Source organism: Cyphellophora attinorum, assembly GCF_001299255.1.
Source record: "Cyphellophora attinorum strain CBS 131958 chromosome Unknown Contig22, whole genome shotgun sequence".
Classification (NCBI taxonomy): domain Eukaryota; kingdom Fungi; phylum Ascomycota; class Eurotiomycetes; order Chaetothyriales; family Cyphellophoraceae; genus Cyphellophora; species Cyphellophora attinorum.
The window spans coordinates 283,756-305,631 of NW_017253250.1; the positions used below are offsets into that span (position 1 = coordinate 283,756).

General features: G+C 53.0%; 5 protein-coding genes across 5 annotated transcripts; 1 reads left to right on the forward strand and 4 right to left on the reverse strand.

Moving 5' to 3' along the window:
- Window positions 1-1,179: 1,179 nt before the first annotated feature.
- Window positions 1,180-1,942, forward strand: AB675_177 (uncharacterized protein; the record flags this gene model as incomplete). The annotated part of the gene is made up of 3 exons (XM_018141696.1): window positions 1,180-1,505; window positions 1,586-1,785; window positions 1,836-1,942. 3 exons carry the CDS (start codon window positions 1,180-1,182, stop codon window positions 1,940-1,942), a joined length of 633 nt encoding a protein of 210 aa, XP_017997623.1.
- A 636-nt stretch (window positions 1,943-2,578) lies between these two features.
- Window positions 2,579-3,958, reverse strand: AB675_178 (Mitochondrial amidoxime-reducing component 1; the record flags this gene model as incomplete). The annotated part of the gene is made up of 2 exons (XM_018141707.1): window positions 2,579-3,778; window positions 3,890-3,958. The coding sequence occupies 2 exons, from the start codon at window positions 3,956-3,958 to the stop codon at window positions 2,579-2,581; spliced, it is 1,269 nt and encodes a 422-aa protein (XP_017997622.1).
- A 535-nt stretch (window positions 3,959-4,493) lies between these two features.
- Window positions 4,494-6,997, reverse strand: AB675_179 (uncharacterized protein; the record flags this gene model as incomplete). Its single annotated transcript, XM_018141718.1, has 2 exons — window positions 4,494-6,834; window positions 6,861-6,997. The coding sequence occupies 2 exons, from the start codon at window positions 6,995-6,997 to the stop codon at window positions 4,494-4,496; spliced, it is 2,478 nt and encodes an 825-aa protein (XP_017997758.1).
- A 3,468-nt stretch (window positions 6,998-10,465) lies between these two features.
- On the reverse strand, window positions 10,466-12,381 carry AB675_181 (Cell pattern formation-associated protein stuA; the record flags this gene model as incomplete). Its single annotated transcript, XM_018141739.1, has 4 exons — window positions 10,466-11,648; window positions 11,695-11,827; window positions 11,874-12,083; window positions 12,135-12,381. The coding sequence occupies 4 exons, from the start codon at window positions 12,379-12,381 to the stop codon at window positions 10,466-10,468; spliced, it is 1,773 nt and encodes a 590-aa protein (XP_017997700.1).
- A 5,005-nt stretch (window positions 12,382-17,386) lies between these two features.
- Window positions 17,387-21,635, reverse strand: AB675_182 (putative helicase; the record flags this gene model as incomplete). The annotated part of the gene is made up of 3 exons (XM_018141750.1): window positions 17,387-20,151; window positions 20,247-21,322; window positions 21,418-21,635. The coding sequence occupies 3 exons, from the start codon at window positions 21,633-21,635 to the stop codon at window positions 17,387-17,389; spliced, it is 4,059 nt and encodes a 1,352-aa protein (XP_017997717.1).
- Window positions 21,636-21,876: the final 241 nt, after the last annotated feature.

Here is a 21,876-nt window from a genome sequence, read left to right on the forward strand (position 1 = left end):
GGAACGTCTAGTCCTCACTGCGCTTGCGCAAAGTCGAATCAATGGACCATGCAGAGGCGTTCAAGATCTTTGTCTCTCAAAGCGTTGCGGAGGATCGTGCGTAGTCCATGCAGATGACGCTCGAGCGCAGGACGTTTGATCTAATAATGAGTGCCTCGACCACTGTGCCGTTGCGACTCTGATTTCAAGATAAGCTTCAGGGGTGTCCGAAACAAGTATAGCGTCGGAGCGTGTTCGCCTCGCCAATTTCGATGATTTCTCTGAATCCTCTCAAATCTCTCTGTTCTACAGTGGCGAAATGACGAGCTCCAGTCATCCTCCGAAGCGGGCGACTCGGTCCACAACTGATGAGTGTGTTTGTACTACCCAGCACGGAGCGTTCAACCGAGTAAAATGCATCTGTGCTGGTCTTTGGACTCGCTCTCCCGATCCGAAGTTTTCGGGAAAAGTTGTAGGGGTACGCTGCACAGAATCGTCTGGAACAGGAGCGGCAGAGCCATGCCTTGGACGGTACGCGAAGATCGAAGCATCCACTGACAGGAATTGGCAGCCACTGTCAGCAAGATGTGGCTGTGTACAACACACTGAATCCGTGGTAAGCGACCGCTCCTTTCGCAAAAAACCATCACCACGAATCCCCCGGTTTTGAGACCGTGAATAGCATTTCTTTGGCGCCGAACTTTCCGGTCAACAAATTGATATGTTGGCCCTCCGCCGAACTCATCTCACGATGTTTCCGCCCCGAAAGCTGTTATTTCTGCCGCTCTGCGTGCGATCACTGCAACACAAGCCTTGGATATAGAGAGTAAGCTAATCAGGCAATCTGGTGTGTGGAGTCCTGGGCAGCCACTCAGGGGCCCGCGGCTCGAGATGGAGCCAGAATGCTGACTATATGATTGGACTCCTGATCACCACCACCATCATAAACCCGGGCTAGCAGTGCTGCTCAATTTCCCGTCGTCGTGAGCGGCGAGCGCGCTGATATATCTACTTCCTCTTGCGGGAGGCCGTACCTCTCTTCTTTCTTCTCTTCAGTTTAGTACTCACAGTCAAACTCAGTCACTCGTTGCACAACAGGCTCGCTCGTCGACCGTCCACTCTTTCAACCAAATCCGCGAATAATCCCACCATCCTCTTCAACCTCCCAAAACCAAAACCACCAACCCCAACAAGATCAAAATGAAGTCCGTCATTGCTCTCGCCTTTGCCGCCGGCGCTCTTGCCGTGCCCGCTTGGAGCGACGCCCCAGTCGATGGTGCTACCACCACGACCACGACCACCTCTGCTTCAACTACCTGGGCCGACTACCCAGTGAAGCCAACCACCACCTCCACCACCACCAGCTACGACCCGTGGAAGGATGACCCGCTCAAGGGTAAGACCACCACCACCACTACCACCACGGGCTACACCTGGGCCGACTACACCAGCTCAACCACCAAGCCAGTGAAGGACACCAGCTCCACCACTACCACCTCGCTACGTGGGCTGACTACACCCCAACCGTGACCACCACTGTCACCGACACCATCACCACCTACTGCTCGACCCCCACCGCTTGGGTTCACAAGGGAGTCTCTGACAGCTGCACTGCTGGCGAGTCCAAGACCCTGACCAAGGGCCCCTACACCATCACCATTGAAGTCTCGTACGAGACATCAACTGTCTGCACTGCCAAGCCAACCTCCTCTACCCCTGCTGCCGCTTCTTCCACTGGCAGCTGGGCCGATGTCCCAGTTGATGCTACTGCTGCTTCAAGCAGCTGGGCTGATGTCCCTGTTGCCCGTAAGTCGCTCAGTTGTCTACACAATGAACGATCACTAACATGAGAATAGCTACCGGTACTGCCAAGCCCCCTGTCGCCGCCTACACTGGCTCTGCCTCCAAGATGGCTGGCGGTGCTCTTGCCGGTGTTGCCGCCATTGCTGCTCTTCTCCTGTAAATTCCGGGATCGCCTTGATGGGATGATTTCACGAATGCGCAGATACCACAAACATGTTTGTGTCTTGTAAATACTTGGGGATGGGGTTCCAGGCCAGGACTCGATATGGAAACAGTCAGCATCTGGTCGCGTCTGGGGATGTTCGAATGGTAGTGAACGTGTTCGCAGGTGATCTGGCTGGTCGAGAATGACGCATGGAACCTGGGATTGGAGCTAGTTGTTGATCTGTTAATCAAACATGGTGTCATAAAACTTCAATTCTTCTGCGCTCTGTGATCTGAATGCCGTTGTCCAAGTGAAGATCTTTCGTGCTGGTTGCGACTGGCCGCCGGATCGTCATATGGTGCGTGTACGTGCACCACTTAAGATCATTCTAGATCACGTGCAGTCTCGTCGACTCCCTTTTTCTCGTGTATAGTCTCAATTGTATGAGCTTCCAACTCAGCAATTTATCACACAAAGCACATCGCAAACCACCGCAAGTAATGTCTGCGTTTGTCCAGCTCAGAGAAGTGGTCAAAGTCCGATCACAAAGATTTTGACTGAAACCAAGTGCAAGAATATAAATGCTGTTGGCCACCGAGCTCCCCTTTCCGTCACTGACACTACAGCAAGAACATGACGCACACCACACCGCTAAAGGTCTTTCGGATATGTCCCAAGCCCAGGCCACTCCCATGCAGTCCTGCCCTCCGAGTCGTTGCGTTTCACAACCTTGACTTCATCACCGACACTAAAGACTGCTTGCCTCCCATCAGCCCCTGGGCCCTTCCCAGCGAGGAACCCATACTTTCCAAAGATCGGACTCCATTTGCTTCCCGGATCGACTCTGCGATCCTTCGACAGTGTTGCGAGCAGCTTTCCCGTCTCGCCTTCGGCTACTTTGCCGGTCTTGTAGTCGACATTCAAAGAATTGCAACGCGCACAATTCTGGGTCAGCACAATCTTCGCCTCGTCACCACCAGACTTCGGGCTGAACATCAACTCTGCCCAATAATCCTCCTCGAATGCATCGTCAGCACCTTCGACCACAATGTTCGGCCGGAACTTGGAGATGTCGATGTCCTCTGGATTTTCGAAGCGCTTGGCCGCGTTCGCGTGAGAAGTTGCGCTGACGACAAGGAATGGCGCCACGTCCGAGAAGCCGATACCTTGGTCGATACCATCTTCTCCGTTGCTTACGCCTGCACCGACCATGCTACCACTGACACTGCTTACAGTCGACTTGATCGCGGAAGTCAGCCCACCGAGCCATCCTCCACCACTGGCTGCACCATCCTCGTCTGCAGCGTTCTTCAGCCCGTCATATTGCTTCAACTCGCCCCTTCTCTGCTTTGCGTGCACATCAGGAGCCACATTTCCCAATACCTTCCTCCTGTTCGTCCCTAGGTATAGCAGCTTTACCTCAAACCCAAATCTCTCGGTGAACCACTTGTTGTACTTCTCACCCATATCCCACGCATTTGTAGGCGAATGATGCATCCTAACCTTCACGCTCTCTAGCCTCAACACCTCAACATCCGGCTCGACCGGCACCAGCAAGCTCTCCTTCCCAACTTCCTTGGCCGAGTCCTTGAAGGAGTGAGACTTCCCATAACGCACCTCAATCTGCCTCAGCTCAGAAACCGGCTTCGAAGACTCCGCGTCGGGAATGTGCGTGGTGAATAAGCACATCGATTCGAACCCTGAGACGTGCATGTTGGTGAACAGACCGGTCTTAGGATCGATCTTGGTGGAGACCAGCATGAAGCGCCTATCGAGGGCGAAGCCTAGGGGTGTGGCGGGGAGCGTGGGAAGGGACATGCCGCGGATTGATTTAATGGGGTACGTGTATAGCTGTGGAGTTTGAGCATTCTCTTGTCAGTATTCCATCGTGATATTGGCATGCCGATTCATTGTGTTGGTCTGAGAAGTGGCATCTGAGCCGACAACCCAGGCGGAACTCACCTGCTTGACCTTCAGCCTTGGAGTGCCCGCCTTTGCAGGCTCTGTCGCCGTCATCGTAGTTGTTGCCATGCTGATGTCTTTGCTCCTCGCCACCAGCTTCAAGTATGCGGAATGGGATTGAGCGGGTCAACGATCTGTTCCGTGGGCAGGACTGCTGTCAAATGACTAAAAGTATTTCGGAAAGTGCTTCAGCACGGCTGTACCGACCCACTAGGCCTTGGGAACACTCAGCCAACTTCCTCATCAATACAAAACGAACCAAGGTCTGGTCTTTCATGATGTGGTGTGTCTTCATGGAAGTAAAGTCTATCCATCCCTCGGCTCCCACAATTTCGTGGGGTAATCTTAAAGGCTTTCGATGAGCCGGTAGTCCGCGGCAAGGACTCCCGTCCGCATACAGCATACCCATTACTACTACTGGTCTTCTTGTGCTCCTTTATCGTCGACCGCCGGCGCGACTTGAAACCTTTCCACCGTATTCGAGCCCTCGAACCTAGAGCACACACCAATAACATCTGAGGCGCTATCAGTATCTACTATCATTATGGTCTATGACTTTGCACGAGTTGTCTTGTCCTCCTCTGAGTGCCTGCACGTCTTTCCCTCAGGCATCTCCACTAGAGTTACGCTGCTCAGCCACATTCTCCAGCTCCTCCTTCACATTAGTCTCGTCGCTCATGACCCAACACATGACCCTCCAGAATCCCACAAAGAACTCCGCCCGCTCCCCTACACTCAGGAGGTCGTAGTACTTGGAGCGCTTCAGCTGGAGGATGTCTGATTCTGTGACGTCCCGACTCTTTTTCTGCTTCGTGGGCGGACCATTCTTCTGCAATGCAGGGTCATTGTGCTCCGTCGTTGATGTGCTTGGATGACTATGGGATGCTTCTGGACTCCCAGTCTCCAGCCAGTGCAGATACCGCTTGCTGACTCGAATTTTGAGGAGGGCGACGTGATGGTTGACGCAGGAAAGCTGGAAAAATTCGTCGAAGTCGTCGGCAACGTAACGTTCACGTTCTTGGTCGCCGAAAGCCGTGGGCGCAGGTGTTGCCGGCTTAGTGTCTGCTGCCGGCGATCCGCCGACAATGCCGTCCGCTGTGTCCTTATGCTCATCCGCAGCCGTATCTTTCATCGCCTCCGGACAGCCAATTCGTCTCCAAACGACTCTCTCATCCCAAGAACTCACGTTCGGCTTGACAATCTTCCATTGCTGAAACCACTTCCTCCTCATCGGTGCTGTATACATGAGTCTTCGTCCATCTTTGAACTCGCCTTCCTCTTTCCGCTTGGTCTCCGCTGTACGACTAGCGCTGATACTCTGTCTAGGCATGATTCTGGTCGTTGTCATTGCCGGGTTCGATGGCCCGTTCCTGAGCTGCTGTGAGTAGAGCGAATGAGACGAAGACGTTTCGCTTGGAGATGTGGGCGTTGGTGGGGTGGCGTCGCCAATCCCGTCGACCGTGTTCGCAGGAGTTTGTGAGTCGTTGTAGGCGGCTAGCGAGGATGTGTTTGTAGAGCTCGACGTCTTCTCAGTGGCGTTGTCCGAGCTCGAGACCGGTACTGTCAAGCGATTCTTCTTCTTCGGCGGCTTCTCGTCGTTCTCAGCCCCCGGGGTTGCACCAATCGCATTCTCGGTCGGGGTCAACGTTGAGATGCGGCTTGAAATTTGCTCGGCCGACAAGCCCGTTGGTGGGTTTGCACCGTCTGAACCACCAGATAGAGAGGCGGCCTTCTCACTTTTGGCGATCATGTCCTCAACGCTCAGTCGATCGTTCCCCTTAGCAATCTCGTCGATCTTCCTCATCTCATCTTGAGCCTTGTCCCGCTTCTCCGTCTGCAATCTGAACTCCTCTGGACTCCAGCTTGGATCTTCGTCCTCGAAGACCTCATTCGCAAGCATACCCCATTTCATCTCACCGCCACCCCATCGTGGATTTCGAGCCCACCACCAGTCCTGAGTGACGCGGTCGTGCTCGGAATCCTTCTTCTTTCCCTCACGATTACGCTGCAAAGCTGTCGCCAATGCCGCGCCAGTCTCGCGAAGCAGGTCGACCTCTGCGCCCAAACAGTCGCCAACTTCGGCCTTCTCCCGAGTCTTCATGAGATCGCTATACAGCTTATCGTTGAAGACGCTTTCGTGCCGGATGCTGACGCTCATCACAGGTCCTTCAACATATCTAGCTCGAGCAAGCGCGCGATCAGTAGGGACCTTTCCTATCATGAAGTGATACATCACAAGACCTTGAGGTAAATTCACATCTCTGATCCGAAGACGCTCTTTCATCGAGATGTCGTAATCACGACAGTTGAACTTGTGAATGACCATCTTCAGAAGATTGCGTACCAACCCGTTTCGAGTCGCTGAAGGGACTTGTGCTGCATTTCCAAGACGATGGCCTTTGTACATGGGCGTCGTTTTCTTTGCCGTAGAGTTTGCGATGTCAGACATCTTGGAGTCTCCATCGGCATCCGTATCGTCATCTGTGGCATCGAAGTAGTTGTCCTCCGACGAGTCCATGTATCGAGACATATCCTCTAAGCTCCCATAGAAGTTGCGTGAGTATGTAATGCGTGGTTTCGAACGACCTTCCTTCGGCACTTGTCGAAGTACTTCCCGGAACGCATCTTCATTCTCTATTCCGATCTCTGCGAGCAGATCCTCGAATTCGGCATCATAGGGATATGGCCGGTTTGACAAGAAGTCAGCAGGGACCAGATCATCTATTGGCACATCAGGAATAAGGTGCAAATTGAGCAGCTCGATGACAGCCTCATTGTTGTCCGTAGGTCGCCTCAAGCGAGTATGGCCTGCCGTAGAGCCGACATGCGTTTTCGGCTGAGTGGCCTTGGCTGGCACTTGGGAACATGATTCGGGAAGTCCAGCGGCAGAGGTCGTGGTGGCGGCGCTCGTGCTTTGTCGAGAGCATTGCCAGTTGGGATCGATGCTGTGTTGTCATAGTCAGCCACATACGGATGCGGGAAAGGGTATGGTGATGCCGGAGGAGTATGTGGCAAAGAGATGACAGGCTTGGGCAGCGGAGAGGGCAATTGGAACGAGCGATCTTCCTGAAGCGACAGTGACAAGAACAGTCCAAGGCCAAACTCCATGACTGCCTGGAGCAGCCTCGACTGCCGGCACCCATGACTCTGCCTTATGAGAGACTGTTAAGTCGCGCATTGTTCTTGATGACGGAACAATCATAGCCTTGTGAAACAACTCGAGGTTCTTCGTCAGGTTGAACGCACGGCCTTCCGACTCTTTGGTAATTTCGGCGAACCGTTGCCGAACGATCTGAGGACGTTTGAGGAGATATGAAACAGTATATGACTTACCAAGGCCTCCCCATAGTCCGGCACCGCTTCCGAACATGACCACGCTGTGACGAATTTGGGCGGGAGAGGTGCTCCGGACGGTGGTGAGGGGGTTCAAGTGCCTTGCCTGCGTCGCATTTGATTGATGCGCGACGTAGCTGATTCAGTCGCTCATGGTGGTTAGGTAGAGTTTGAGTCAACCACGAATCTATGGTATCGCAGTTGAGGTCGACATCGTTCGTCCCTTGAGCTCCTATGATGTCTGCTTGACGACAGTGGCGGTGACGAGCATCAGTTCATCTGTGTTGACTGTGTGCTTATGGCTCGTGATAGTGGTCGGATCTGTTCTGCCCGGCCTGTGATCTTTCGCGAATGAGCACGCGACAAAGGTGCTCGTAAATAGTCTTTGTACAAGCATCCGAGGAAATATCGGCAGTGCGAAGCGTTATAGACAGAAATGCAAGCATTAAACGGTCAACGTCACTCCCTGAACATCTGAACCTGCATACTATGCAGGGGATGATGCGCTGGCTGGTAGAAGTGATGGTAGCCAAGGTCAGCTCAAGGACTAGTATTTTGCCGGCATGAAAAATACGGATGCAGTGTGACCCTTCCGGCATTGATCCTAAGCTTGACGATAGGCAAGCGCTCGAGCTACGACTTTGATGATCGCCCTTTTCTGGACTCCAGTCATCGGTAAATGACAATGAATGTACTCGAGAGATTGATCATGCTACAGCAGATCGATGAGGGGCGTTGGCAATAGTGGGCTGGCAAGTGTCACTCGCCTAACGAGGTGGCGCTTAACGGCTAATCATAGACCGCCTTCTGGGCATTGCTGTCTCTGGTCACAACTGAGCTGTGCGAAGGAGGCCGACCTCAAGGGCCGAGCAAACACAACGCATTAAATTGACTTGAATCAAACGAGCCTGCTGGAAGTTGTGACATTCGCATGGCTTTGCTTGAAAATTGTGCAAAAATCTTGTCCTCATCGTGATCAGAAGCTAGAGACATGACAGCTCTCGAATCCAAAAGGATCACATCGCTCTCGTGCTTCAACTGCAGCTGCGGCCATGGGTCGTCGAAACCGTTCACAACAACACATGCTGTCTGCACGTCTCGTGCTTAGCTTGAAAGAAGATCCAGATTTGCAACTCTGCAGAGCCATTTGGCGCAATCCGTAGAAGCACCGCATACCGACATCATCGCGAACAACCCCGTAGACATCTACTCCTTGGTCTCCTCTTCCTCACCAGCAAGAGCATTGCGCTTCTGGGTAACACGCTCCTGTCGTCTCTCACGAGCAGCCTTGGTCTTCGCACGCTTGGCATCCATCTCCTCCTTGAGGATTCTCTCACGTTGCTTCTCGGCCTTGGCCTTGTGGATCTGTGATCATGTGTTAGAAGTTGGTATATTCTGATTGTGATAGCAGCCAAGCTTACGTGTTCAACGAGAGCGCGCTTGTGCTTGAAGGTGTTACCCTTCGAGAGTTGGTAGAGTTCGTGATAGAGGTGTTTGTCGATCTTGCCAGCGGCACGGTACTTGACCAACAACCGACGGAGGACTCTTAGACGTCTCATCCATAGAACCTGACTGTACATCTATCCGTCAGCAAGAATTCATCCTCTCGGGCGTTCTGTCACGACTTACGCAGGCATTCTAGCATCTGCAGTACCCTTTCTCTTACCATATCCTCGATGTCTGCCGATTCGTCGGGCTTGGTTGAGGGCTCTGGCGCGGGCGCGGGAGTGCATAGCAACGGGCTTGCGAATGATAAGGCCATCGCTGACGAGCTTGCGGATAGTCTGTCGGGAGTTGGCGTTCGAGATCTCGTTGACCTCGTTGGGGTCCAGCCAGATCTTGCGCTTGCCGCAGCCGACGACGGACGCCGCCAGGCGCTTCTGAGTACGGAGATTGACCCTATTTTCCAAGTACAATCAGCATTGAGGCCGTCGTGAAGGTCGTGGACGTCATGACGCCGAGGAGGTCTTCGATGGGGGTCTCGATGATATTGGACTTGCTGCGAAGGTGTCCTGTGATCAGGAATATGGTATAGCACTTACATCTTACTGAATCTCGGAAGAGATTGATGGTCGGGTTGTCGATGAACTAGAGATGGATGACCGGTCTACCGCAAGGTGGTCGTGGCCAAGAGTCAGTCGAGATTTCCGCAGGTGCGGCCTGTGTGCCAAGCAAAATTGAAATCACGTGCTTGCTATCTTCTTCAAATTATTACCCCGCATCCGCATCGCATCACATCAAGACCATCTCGAAAGATTCCCGCACTGAGACCAGACGCCTTCCTGACTGGGGGGTCAACATAGCAACTAGCTTGTGTTCCTCGTCTGCACAGATCGTCTCCTTTTGGCTTAGGGCTAATATTGGCTGCCATAGTTGAGCAATTCATCATAGCTTGAGTACGACCATCAAGGTTGTCTTGCCAGGCACTTACGGCAGATGCCAACAAGTACCTCTCTTCTCACACGTAGCATCAGGGAGAACTTTGGAAGGTTCGTTTCGACCGTTTCAACCATTTCTACGCACGAACGTGTAGGAGCAGATTGCACCAAAATGACATCGTTTTTGTCTATCCGAAGACGAACTGCCGGCTCAAACATCCCTTGCTTCCTCAGTCGTTCCTTATCCTCGAGGGACAATGCGCCTTGTCTCGGAAGCGACCTGGAACTGAGATCCCGAAGCAAGGGAAACCGTAGGCTTCATCATCAAACAAGTTCAACGCTTCCGGTGCAGGTTTGCCAGTCATACATCTTCTTTTTCAGAAGAGTCATTACTTCCGTGTATTCGTGAGAGCCATTTCCATCCTCCCTTTACCGTTTCACAATTGTCGTGTCTCATGCGGCGCTCCTGAAGTTCGTAGAATTGCAAAAGCAGAAGAGAACATGAAGGGCCTGTAGCTCGTTCCACGCAAATTCGGAGGGCGTCGACTTGTCAGCGTACAGGCCGATCCGCACAACGCTCGCCTCCAGGTGTTCCGTCTGCCCGCGCATCCTCGTTTATCCCGCATTTCCATCCCATCCTCGCTCCTGCGAACTAAAAAGATTCGTGTCATTAGGTCGTTAAAATCAGTTTTTGGTCACCGTGTGGCTTTCTCACACAGGAGCGTAAAATCTTATCGTGTCGTGAAGTGGCGCCCCTTGATCTTCAAGTCTTTTCAAAATTTTCACGGGCATTATTTGATGTTGTTTCATCAGTCGTCATGGCGGTCTGCGTCGAAGGTGGGGAGCGCAGTGATGATGCTGGCCGCTAGCGTTGGCCACCGCCGCTCTTGATAGCTTGCATGTGAGGAGGTGCATTGAGCGCCATACCGAAACTTTCTTGGCGCATTGGTCCGGTCTTTTGTCGTTTGTAGTCATAATCTCGGCTGTCTGGTCGGTCTTGGTCGTCATCTTCCCGTCCACGTTTCATGCCCCCACCAGAATAGGCAGAGCTGGGATAGTTGCCATCTGAGCTCGGACCATTCGAACTAGTGCCGTTGCCGACAACGTTGTAAACGTTGCTCGAGCTGTTGCCACGGGGCGGAGTGCGATAATCTTGCCCAGGCCAGCCAGCTTGCGTGGGAGCCATGGTTCGAGGAGTGCCGCGACCAGAGACCGTCTGGTGAGGCGAGCCAGTGACTTCTGGAGACAGATGATGCTCAGTGGTTGGGTTGTAGCTGTAAGCTCGTGGCGCTCCATAGGCAGAAGGATAGCCGTTCTCGGCATGGGAACCTTCGTGGTGTTCTGAACCGTGGCTGGCATCGTGCGGCTCAAGAGGCGCGGAGGGCACCGTTGGCGGACCCATCTCACTCTTTGTGTACGAGGAAGGGTGTCCATATCGAGCGTCCGGGTGCGGTGGATAGCCAGAGGCGGAGCCAGGAGTGGTGTTGTAGGGAGGCTTGCTATCATACCCTGCTTGGCCTTGGTAGCCTTGCATGTTCGCCTGGGTCTGAGTTGGTGGCGTGGTTGCTGGTGTTGTTGGCATAGATCGTGCATTGATTCCGGTATCGATCGACAGCGGCTGTGCTCCGTTCACACCGTTGGCCATATGTTGCGGCCCCCATTCGTAACTGCTACCAGTGCTACCCATACCCATGACACTCGAAGCACTAGTTGGCGGAGTGGGAAAAGTGTGAGCACGGTCAATACCTGGTCTACCAGCACCGTTCGCCGCCAAGGAGTGTGGTGTTGGAGGCGCCTGCGATGGCATGGATCCGGACATCGAATGATGATGGTGAAGTGAAGGCGCACTGCCACCAGACGATGGGGGACGTCCGCCATCTATGCTGTCCATACGTCGACGCTCCGTCGTTGCGGCTACTACGGCATTAGTTCGCGGCGCATTTTCTGGATTGTACAGTAGGCCACCGATGTTGTGTACAAAGAGTGGGTACAAGATGTCGGTGATCTTTTCACGATTCGCAAAATCCAGAGCTCTGTCGAAAGGGATCCTGCAAACATCAGCAAAGTGAACAAGCAGCCAGTCGGTAAACTAACCAAACACCCTTCAAGTGCATTGGCCCAATCTTCACCACATGTCTCGTCTTTTCTGACTTCAATATACCGTCTCTCCGACCCCTGGTCATGCCAGCAACGTTCAGAAGCTTTGTCCCATTGATGAAATGATTGTCTGATCGTTGTCAACCAGTATCACTGCCTTCAGATGTAGTTCTTACCTTCTCTTCGCGCCACACAAACGCCCTTCGCCTCGACTTGAAAGCATAGACTTCCTTCGTCTTCCCACAATGTTGCGGTCACACGCGGCTTCATCCCCGGAGGTGGATTTTGGCCAGTAGAATCGAACGGCACATTGGAGGGATAGGCTTGGGGAGGGGGTGCACTTTGTGGAGGGAATGCCTGTGGCCCGCCCATACCTGGGCCCATTGCTGTGGCATGGTTAGCTACGTGTCATGGATGACCCTGGATATCATGCTTACCGGGCAGACTAAGGCCATTGTGGTGTCCCATAGGACCTCCAGCAGATTGAGGCGAGGTAACGCCATTGTGATAGGGATAACTGTACGGCTGCGACGGTGCGTAGTGGGCAGGCCCTGGCGGCATCACAGGTTGATGTTGATATTGCTGCGGATATTGCATGGGCGCTGGTGCCGAATGCGAGTAAGACGGTGCAGATGACATATGCGGTGCGCCATGCATGTCCATGTGTGGCTGACCGTAATTCATCGCTCCTGGGGTGTCCTATTCGTGCACCGCTGGCCTCAATGCAGACTGTTCGGCGCGCCGATAAGAACAAGATCTTACAATTCAGCTAGCCTCCCACTGTACAGTGCTCAATCGTGGGCTCTGGTAAGAGCGAATATGATTGACAGATCCTTGAACTTCTTTCTAGAACGTGAAATCGTACGCTTTCGTGACGTCGTTATAGTTGCCAATGAGTGGCAGCTACCGTTCGTGATGCGCTAGTCCAGCAAGCGCGGGCACCTGCCGACGAAGAATTTGGCACGGAAAGCCGCTGTATCAACCTGGTCTGGACTTGTTCTTGAGACTCTGTGGCGGTCCTGGGCCTCTCGCGAAGCAATCCGACCAGATACAACGCGGACACCACTCGTACTGAGTAGAAGGTTCGTCAGCGAAAGGTACAAGCATGGTTGAGTGGTTGGCGTGGTTTGAAGCACGTCTGAGCGGGCAAGCCGAATCCATGCGATGATGATCCGCGGTTGTCGTGGATACAAAAGCAGCGTCTTAGAAACAATGCCGCCAGTTTTGTGACTTGAAGTCTTCTATATGGATGCATTTGTTGTGCGTTGCTGTGGAAGGTATCATTGAGTGGGAAGAACTTACCAAGGACTGCGATAATTGTGTGCGACTTCCCTGGAGCGGTGCAGTTCTTGCTTCCCAGCGAGGCAACCACGATCTCAGCTAGCACACCTCTCCGCCCAGATAAATGCTCAACGTCTCAGATGGCTGATATCATCCAGAGACCGCGCGTCAATTATTGGACGTAAGAGGATTCAAGCAGTGAGAACAGACTGCAGTAAGGCAGCAAGGCAAGATAGTAGGCAGGTTGCTTGCAGAAATGCAAGATGCGCAGTAGCCGAAGCGGGAGGGCCAGAGCTGCATTAGACAGATTCTAAGAGGAACTCATGGGAGGACTGCATTATGAATAATGGAGAAGCTGGGAGTCCAGAGGTGACTGGGTAGTGGGCGCCCTCTTCCTCTGCTGGACAAGGGTCCGGGAGGAGAAGACACGATCGGGGTTACTTTGGAGGGGCCAGAGCCTGAGCTGGGCCGCGAAAACTGGTGAGAACAGGCTAGAGAAGCATCATAGCGTAAAGACGACTTCGCCAGCAGCCGATTTGCAGACTTGAGGGTGGATCTACACGGAATGGAGTGCAAAGAGTTCCTCCCAGGATCGCTTCTGGTCTAGAGCAGAGGCCGATGGCGCCCATTAACAGGTCGTCCGGCAAGCCTGGTGGACCTGGTACCCCGGTCACTGTACGAGGGAACCTCACTCCGGCGGCGTTATGGTCTCTGACGCCCCGACGATACTGACCTGCCTTATCAGAAGTATACCTATCGACGTCTTTGTCACACCATCACCGTATCCAACAGAGTGGTCGGTATGAGACGGTGTTCCCAGATATTGTCAACGAGCTGGAGGAAGGGGTATGCGTCGAATGGCATCTTTGTACGAACGGAGGGACCTCGATTCAGGTATACTTAAGCTCTCGCAGGCTATCGTGCCTTATGATCTGAAGCTTCATCGATACCTGATATCCTTCCTGGTTCAATGCCAGACTAAGCAGTATAGCTACCACAGCGGGACTACCAGTCACCCAGCCACACGAATGTCCATATACGTGTGTTGTATATGTTCAGATAATTGCGGCGAGGACGAAGTCGATGAACCGGGCTGCTCCCCAAGCCCCCACCCTCAACGCTTGTCATTGGCAAGATTCTCCAAGCCACAGTGGGAGCCTTTTGCCAGACGAGCGAGTCGAGGTCCTCGAGGACCGTGCTTTTCTTTACTAGTGCACCCTCCTCCCCGAGTGTAAGGCAATACCTCTCGTTTCACGGGCGGCTATTCATGATGGCGAGCTGAGTGTGCTTTTCTGCTTAACTTCAAACATTAGCATCAACCATCAGACTCAGTCCTTGCATACAATGCGTGTGGTAAACCACCGGGAGTCCTCCTCAGCCGCAGGATCTTGGTATCTGGCCGATCCTTGTCGACAATGGAGAATCACACGTGTGGAACAATGGCTTCCCAAGGGAGATCCTCATCATTCATTTGATTCATCAGTCCGGCCTGCCAGTTGTAAAACTGACCGCCTCAGGTCTCAGGATCAAAAGCAAGCTCCGTCATGCAAGGCAATACCAAGTTTTGCCTTCTGTCACACAGGGAGCTCGGAATTCTCAATCCTGTGGCACTGCCAATCCTTCCCGTCCCGCTCTGAAGAGCTGGAGCTGTTTTGCGGTACCGTCGGGAAGTCAAGGGCCAATTCTTTGGAACGTAGCCACTTGACCGTGTTGGAAGATTTGATCAACGCATCAGAAGACTCACTTTATTTCTTGTTGTATCAACACGGAGCCCCCACCTATATGTTATTGACGTGGCAGATCCGACGGCATTGGCAGCCAAAGCCCACAGTCGTCAAACTTGACAGATGTCGGTTTCTGTCTCCTTAGTTTCCGCCTCCCTTCAGTGCCACATGCAAGAAATCCAACGGCAGCAGCTGCCTGCCGTTGCGTGACTGCTGCACTATTGGCACCGACTCCTCTTGCCTTACCAGCATATGCTTGAATGTTTGACATACGTTTCCTGATACGGAGCCAAGACATTGAACATCGCAGCTTCCATCAACAGCGAGATCAACAGTCTCGTTAATGAGATCAACCCATCAAGACCTCGATCATTTTACCTGGAGCACATTAACGTAATATCTGTGCCCCCACGCGCGCATATCTGGCTTTTGCAAGTGGCGAGGAAGAAGTAGCCAAGAATCACGGCGGACAATGCGCCGATTCACGAGTCAGAGGCGGCGCTTATGTTCAACTTCGATTTGCCAGTAGTAGCAATCGATGCCATACTATACACGACGGGCAACGACGACAGCTCGGTGGAACTGGCATGTTGTCTGCTAACGTTCCTGCAGATCATCCATTACTCGTGTACCTGACATGATTCCTTCGGAGTCGCCTTGACGCTGACATACGAACCCCGCCTCGGGTTTAGCAAACCCTCTCAACAGAAGCGGCTAGCAAGTTCATTTGAAAGACAAGAGTCACAAGACTCTTGCCATCTTGTCCAATATCGCAACACTTCAAATGGATGGCTGGGCTATCCTAGTGATCATGGCATTGAGCATGCACGTCATGAAACGGTGACTTTTGCCACGAGTGGCTTGACATGGTGCCATTCCCAGCCCCAAGGTTTTGTGACACTGATAGTGAGTCCACTACAGATGGTGGAAGTTGGTGGTCTGACTACAAGTCGACATCAACAATTCATTCTTCTGGAGGCCTTCTGAAGGCATCTGTTCAGAAGTGCAGGGCGTTTGCTATACTGAATCACTGATCGTCGTCCGCTGGGCCTGGATCGGCTAAGATATCCAGCCTGCGAAGTACTTTTGCCTCGGCCCTACAGCACTCCGCTCGGGGAGCGATAAGCAAAAAGCTCTGCCGTGCGTGCATGCATAGTATAGGACTTTTCGACTCCGCATGCCGGGTACCATTATACGCACAGGCACATAGGTCTCTATACAGCGATGATAACTGCAGCAATGCTCGACACGCACCTGCAAAAGAGTTGAACGACGTTGAAATACACTCCTGACCCAGTCTCATGTACCTTTCATGCCGAGTGAGATCTCTCAGGCTCTTGCATCCGCCATGCATGCAGGGCCCGGGCAGCAGTTCGTGTGATGCCGGTTCCTGCCTGATGTACATTAGAGTCGCATTGCATGGAGCAACTCCTACCCCCAAGAGTCCAAGACGACGCACATGCAAGATTCGTCCTGCAGTGAGAGTAATTCTCCTTGAGCAAGCGATGCACACGGAAAAGCTTCTGGCAACGTAGAAGGAGTTCGCAGTCCACAGAGGCAAGGAACCACCATCTGCGTGAAAGAGCGGTGTGGTTTTCAGCCAAAACCCACTCGGCTCGCTTGGGAAGACTCAAGTTACTAGTGGTTACATGACAGAACGCTTCTCTGGTGTGATGTGTAACCAGACTGGCTTTCCTCTTGCGCGATGCCCCCCGACCGTGTCTCCATCCTGAGAACGGGCTGGGTTCGCTTGCGCCGGAGTTGTCAGCACTTTTCTCCTCTTTCAATCATGATAGAGGGGCTGGTTGGTTATTGGCAACAACGATGTCCACGTTTAACGAAAACCAGCGCCAGGACGAGCCGCCGGTCCCGCTTCTTGAAGTCTTGTCTGCGCCAACGCCTGCGCGATCGCGGGCGCTCATAGGCGATCTAGGACCCCGCTTGCTTCAGGTGGCTTCTTGCTCCATCCCTGCTGCTGTGTTGGCATGGCGGGATTGGTCGCGATTACTTCAAGCTGCTCCTCTTCTGAGAAACCATGAGCAGCGAGTTGTCTTTAAGCAATCGTTCGATGAAGGTGGTTCTACGTGACTTGTTGACTGGAAAGATCGGTGGTCCACTAGGGCGCTGACCGGTCGGTCGCTGTGGTAGAGACCGCAAGTCGCGCTCTGCCGAAGGCACTGAGAGCTGGAGGCCGATTCACTGTCGACGAATTTTCAAAGAATTTCAGTGCTTGTCGATCGACGCAGTCCATCTACAGAGTTACTCCCTACCTCTTGCGTCTCGTATGCAGACCGACCAGGTACGTACCCATCATTGTGATTCCGAGACATGATTAGACAGTCTTACGGGAAGCTACTGGACAGGGCTGATTGCTGCACGATGTTTTGCATGAAAATCTTCTCTGGAACGCATGGCTTCGGGCCTTGTCATTCGTCCTTCGCTTCTGAAGCCCGATGAACACAATCTCCAAAATGCGGTTCCCAACCGGCAGCCGTCTAAGGATACGGGTCTGAATTGTGGGCTTCTCACGGGAAATGTCGTGTCACGTCCGTCGATTGGTCTGATCCCGTGTGGTGGCCTTGCAGTGATCCTTGATTCTTGTACATGTCTTTGGGCACTCGCGTCGCCTTGCATGAGGGATCTGGCAGCTGCTGCTGATGTATCGAAATTGTGCAGTGTGGAAATCACCCCTGATGTCCTTGCATCGACGAAACTCCAGCGCTGCTTAGTCTTTTGATGAGGTTTTCATCTTCTGGGCTTGATTGGCTTACAGATCGATAACGTCGACTCAGGAGGCCTCGAAGCTGTTTCCGAAGAATCTTGATTGCAAGTAAATGCTTCCAGTCAGCCACAGATAGGCGGATGCGGCCATCGATGACGATAGCTCCACTGAACAGATTGATGTCAACGTCGGAGCCCAAGAACAACGACAGTGCCATTTCTGGGATACGTGACGCCTCCTGGATCGCGATTGTGTTTCCGGCCTTCAATCTCATGGCTTCTGAGAAGGATAACCATTGAGGAGGTTTTGGCATTGCCCGAATGACAGATCCGCTTGCTGGTGTAGCTTGTTGATTTGAGAAACAATTGCGATAGCCTTTGCCTTCACTGACCAGAACGCGGGGATAGAGGGATGTTGCGAGCAGGGAGAGAAGCAGATCGTCGCTTACGCTGGTGTTGTACCGGTCTGGGATGGAGTAGGACGTGCGGTGCCTATTGTTGGATCGGGCGTTGCTGAGCATTCTCTTCTCCTCCTCATTCAATTCCACGACACCGCCGTCAACAAGGTACACAAGGAGCTGGATTTTGCCTTCGTCGATCTCTGGAAGATTTACCAGATGGTGCTTGCGAGCAAATTGAGGACCCTGCCCCGCCGCTGAAGCTCGCTGCCAGCTTTCGAATGCATTCAGAGCACTCAATTGGTCCGATCCGCTCCGGAGAAAAGCGGCTTTGCCATCACCTTTTGCCGAGAATATACTCTTGGATGTCATCAACGAGATGATGGTCAACACGGGCTCGAGGCATCCGAATATGGTGCCGAAAATCGCCAGCTTCGCAAGCGAGACGTCCAACGGCAGACCTGATACCTTCTCCCCAAGAGGCGTCAAACGCTCGGATCTATCAAGCGCTCCAGCCTCCTTGAGCCTCTCGATGGCTCTGTGAACGTTCTTGCTTGACGGAGGGTCGATAGCTGCTGCCAATGTCTCCTCAATAGCAGCGTCTGCGTCCCACACCTTGATCCGCATTATTGAGTCCTGTAAGCTCAATCTCAGCATTTCTGGGACCTGCTGCTCGAGGAACAGGTTGTCGTGACGATGCTTCGTGACCAGATGAAAACAAAGACCTTCCTGGACACGAGCAGCGCGACCGCGTCGTTGCTTGGCGCTGCTTTTAGCAATGAAGCCTTCTGTCAGCCGACTGAGCTGGCGTCGCTCATCGAATCTCATGATCTTCTCTTTGCAGGTATCGATCACAGCCGTCACATCTGGGATGGTAATGCCAGTCTCTGCAATGTTGGTCGCGATAACAATCTTTCTGCGTCCTGGTGGAGGTATGACGAATGCGCCTTCCAGGTCCTCAGTTGAGAAAGACGAATGCAACATATGGATGTCCCACTTCTGTGCGAAGGTCGGATGCGAGAGCAGCGCGCTGTTCAGGCGCCTGATCTCCGCAATACCTGGCATGAATACGAGGATGGCCTTGCTGAACTTGATGAAAGCATTTTCTGTGGCAATGGCGACGGCCAGCCGGACAATGAGGTCGTAGTTGATCTTGTACTCGTCTATCTCGGCCAGACGTCGAATGGTCTGGATGCTGTAGCCCTTCAAGGAGTCTCGATCGGTGCTTTTCTTAGTCTCGTGCTCATCTGTATCGATATCCTCCTCGACGTGATTTGATCGATCCCCGCCCATGCTTATGATCTTGTTAGTACATTCTAATGCATCTTCCAAGTATTGTATTGTTACAGGATATGTCCGACCCTCGATGTCCAGAACGGGTGCGCCACCAAAATAGTCAGAGAATTGTTTGGCGTTCACCGTGGCAGACATGAGGATGATTTTGAGGCTCGGACGCAGACGCTGCAGCTGCCGTAATGCGATGAATGCAAGGTCCATCTCCATGCTCCGCTCGTGGACCTCGTCGAGAATGAGATAGTCCAACTGCTCAAGCGTTGGCGAGGTCTCGAGCATGCGTAGCAAGACACCCGTCGTTGCGAAGGTCAACCTCGTTGCTTCGCTCGTCTTGCTCTCGAGGCGAATGGCATACCCAACGAGTGAGCGCAAGGTACCAAGATCTCCTCGACCTTCTCCGATCTCCTGAGAGACCCGACGAGCCAGAGAAATGGCAGAGATGCGCCTCGGCTGAGTGACCAGAATATGACAGTCGTTGCCAGCCATCAGCTGTTGCTCGAGGATATAGCTACCAGCTTGCGTTGATTTACCACTTCCTGTCTCGGCGCAGACGACGACTACTGGGTTGTTGGCGATCGTGTCCAGTATGGTCTCTTTGTGACGGTAGATCGGCAGCTGGGCACGGACTTCGAGCATTTTCTTGAAGGCGACTCGTGACGCTCTAGCAGTCCAAGCTCCTCGAGCCTCTTCTGGATTCAGGCATTGCAACGGAGGTCGTTCGCGTCGACGCGGAGCAGGCGCAGCAGGTCTGTGGGGCAGTTGCGACAACGTGGGCTGTGAGTTATCGTCGTTGGTGTCTCTGACAGACTGGATGATCTCGCGGATCTGGCGAAGCGTATCTTTCTCATCTTGCTGGCTCAATCTCGTACGGCTACCTTTCAACTCGGCGAAGAGAGTTGGCCAAGGACTCGGCAGACGCTTCAATGCTTTCTCATCTTGCTCTGGAAGGCTTGACAACAGGAATAGCGTCAAAGCTGACACAAAGTCTGCGGATGATGTAGCGGAAGTTGTAGCTATCGTCCTCATCTCGATCTGCACTGGTATGTGCCAACCTCAGTAACTATGCCCTCTAGGATCGCTTTGACTGCGTAACTGTCTGGCACTAAGGGTCTGGACCACTGACAAATAATACGATGCCGGACAGAATGCGTCGTCTGGTGAAGACTCGTGTACTTGATCACTGACTTTGCATCGATCGACTGTGCCACCTGCTTCAACAGGTTTTGAGGGGTCAAACCCGCATACTTGCCCATGTCACGGACCTGGACATGTCCAGTCTCGACGGGCTCTGACGGTATTGGTTGCTGGTCCTCAAATATGGCTCCCAGGCCGTGCTCATCACCGAGAACGTCATCGTCCTCCACTGACGGCGAACCAGTGCCATTCGCGACGCCGGATTCTACCGACTTGGAACCCGTCCCAACGTTTGCTGTTGCTCGTGCAGTGGCGGCTTCTCTCTGAAGACCCACCTTAACAAGAGTCCACTGTGGCTCTGCAACGTAAATGTCGAACAGGATATCTCGCTCGATCTGTGCAATCTTCTGTGTCAATTTTTGAACAGCCCTGTTGTGCTTGACCTTGCCTACGTGTCCTTCGTTCTCTTTAGTCCACAGGCGGCTCTTGAGCCTGAGCCACCTGTCCGTGAGGTGTGATGGATCATCGTCGTCATCGTCCGAGCCAGACGATCCCTCGCTCGAGATGGCATCTGCTTGGGGAGAGCCAGCTTCATCAGCAGATCTTGGACCTGCTGACGAGTTGGGTACACCCGGAGATCGGTCTCTGCTCACAGAGTGCCGACGGAAGCCGCCACGGACATCTACAACGCGTGGCTGAGGTCTCTGGTCTTGAAAGTAAGGTAATTCTGCTTGTTTGTAATTGAAAGCATACCAATCAAGTGCTTCCTCAAGCCCGTAAGCTAGGCCCGAGTTAGCTCCAACCGACTGAGAGACCGATGCACCCATCACATGACCGATCGCCTTCCCGATATCTGGAAACTTGAGGGCAGCAAGAACGCGATGCAGAATCCACAGATCAAGGAGAAGTTTCTCGTCACCGTTGCTTTCCGATGCTTCACGCTCGCGGTAAACAGGACTGTTGTCGAATTGAGCCAGAGACCATGCCAAGCAGTCTTCATTGAGCCAGTCTGATGGATGCATGGCATAGGACTGTGCCTGACTTTGTCGCCTATCGGTTTCCAATCTGGCGACGCTCCGCTTGCTATCAGCTCGGCAGCGTGCCCCTTGTCGGTCGATCAAGTCTGGAGTTCAGCTTCCTCGAGATGATGCTCGAGAGCTTCCGGCGACATGTCCTGGATCGACGACGAGCTTCCTTGCCCATTCTGTGCGGCGATGGGATGCTGACTCTCGCTGGCCGGTGTGCTGGTCTCGGCACCGGTCTGGGAGGTAGCTTTCGCGCCAACATCAAGGTCAGGATCTATAGTCCTGGCCTTCGAGGGCTGTGAAGTCGTAGTAAAACCACGCGCCGGGTTGCTCGCGACCTTCTTTTTCTTCTTTGGCGCCATGATAGGTAGAGAAAGAATTTCCAATGCAAGTCAAGTGGTCCCGTGTGTCCAAATACGCATCTCAACCTACCTGTAGATCATCATGTCTTTAACAAGAAGGCTCCACCAAAGCTTCGACACGTGATAGACAGACATCATGGATGCTGGTGGTCAAGTGAAGGAGTTGGAACATTGTGAAGCCATGTTCGGTCAAAATTCGCCCACTGAGGCAATGACACATGAAGAAATTTGCTTGGCATTC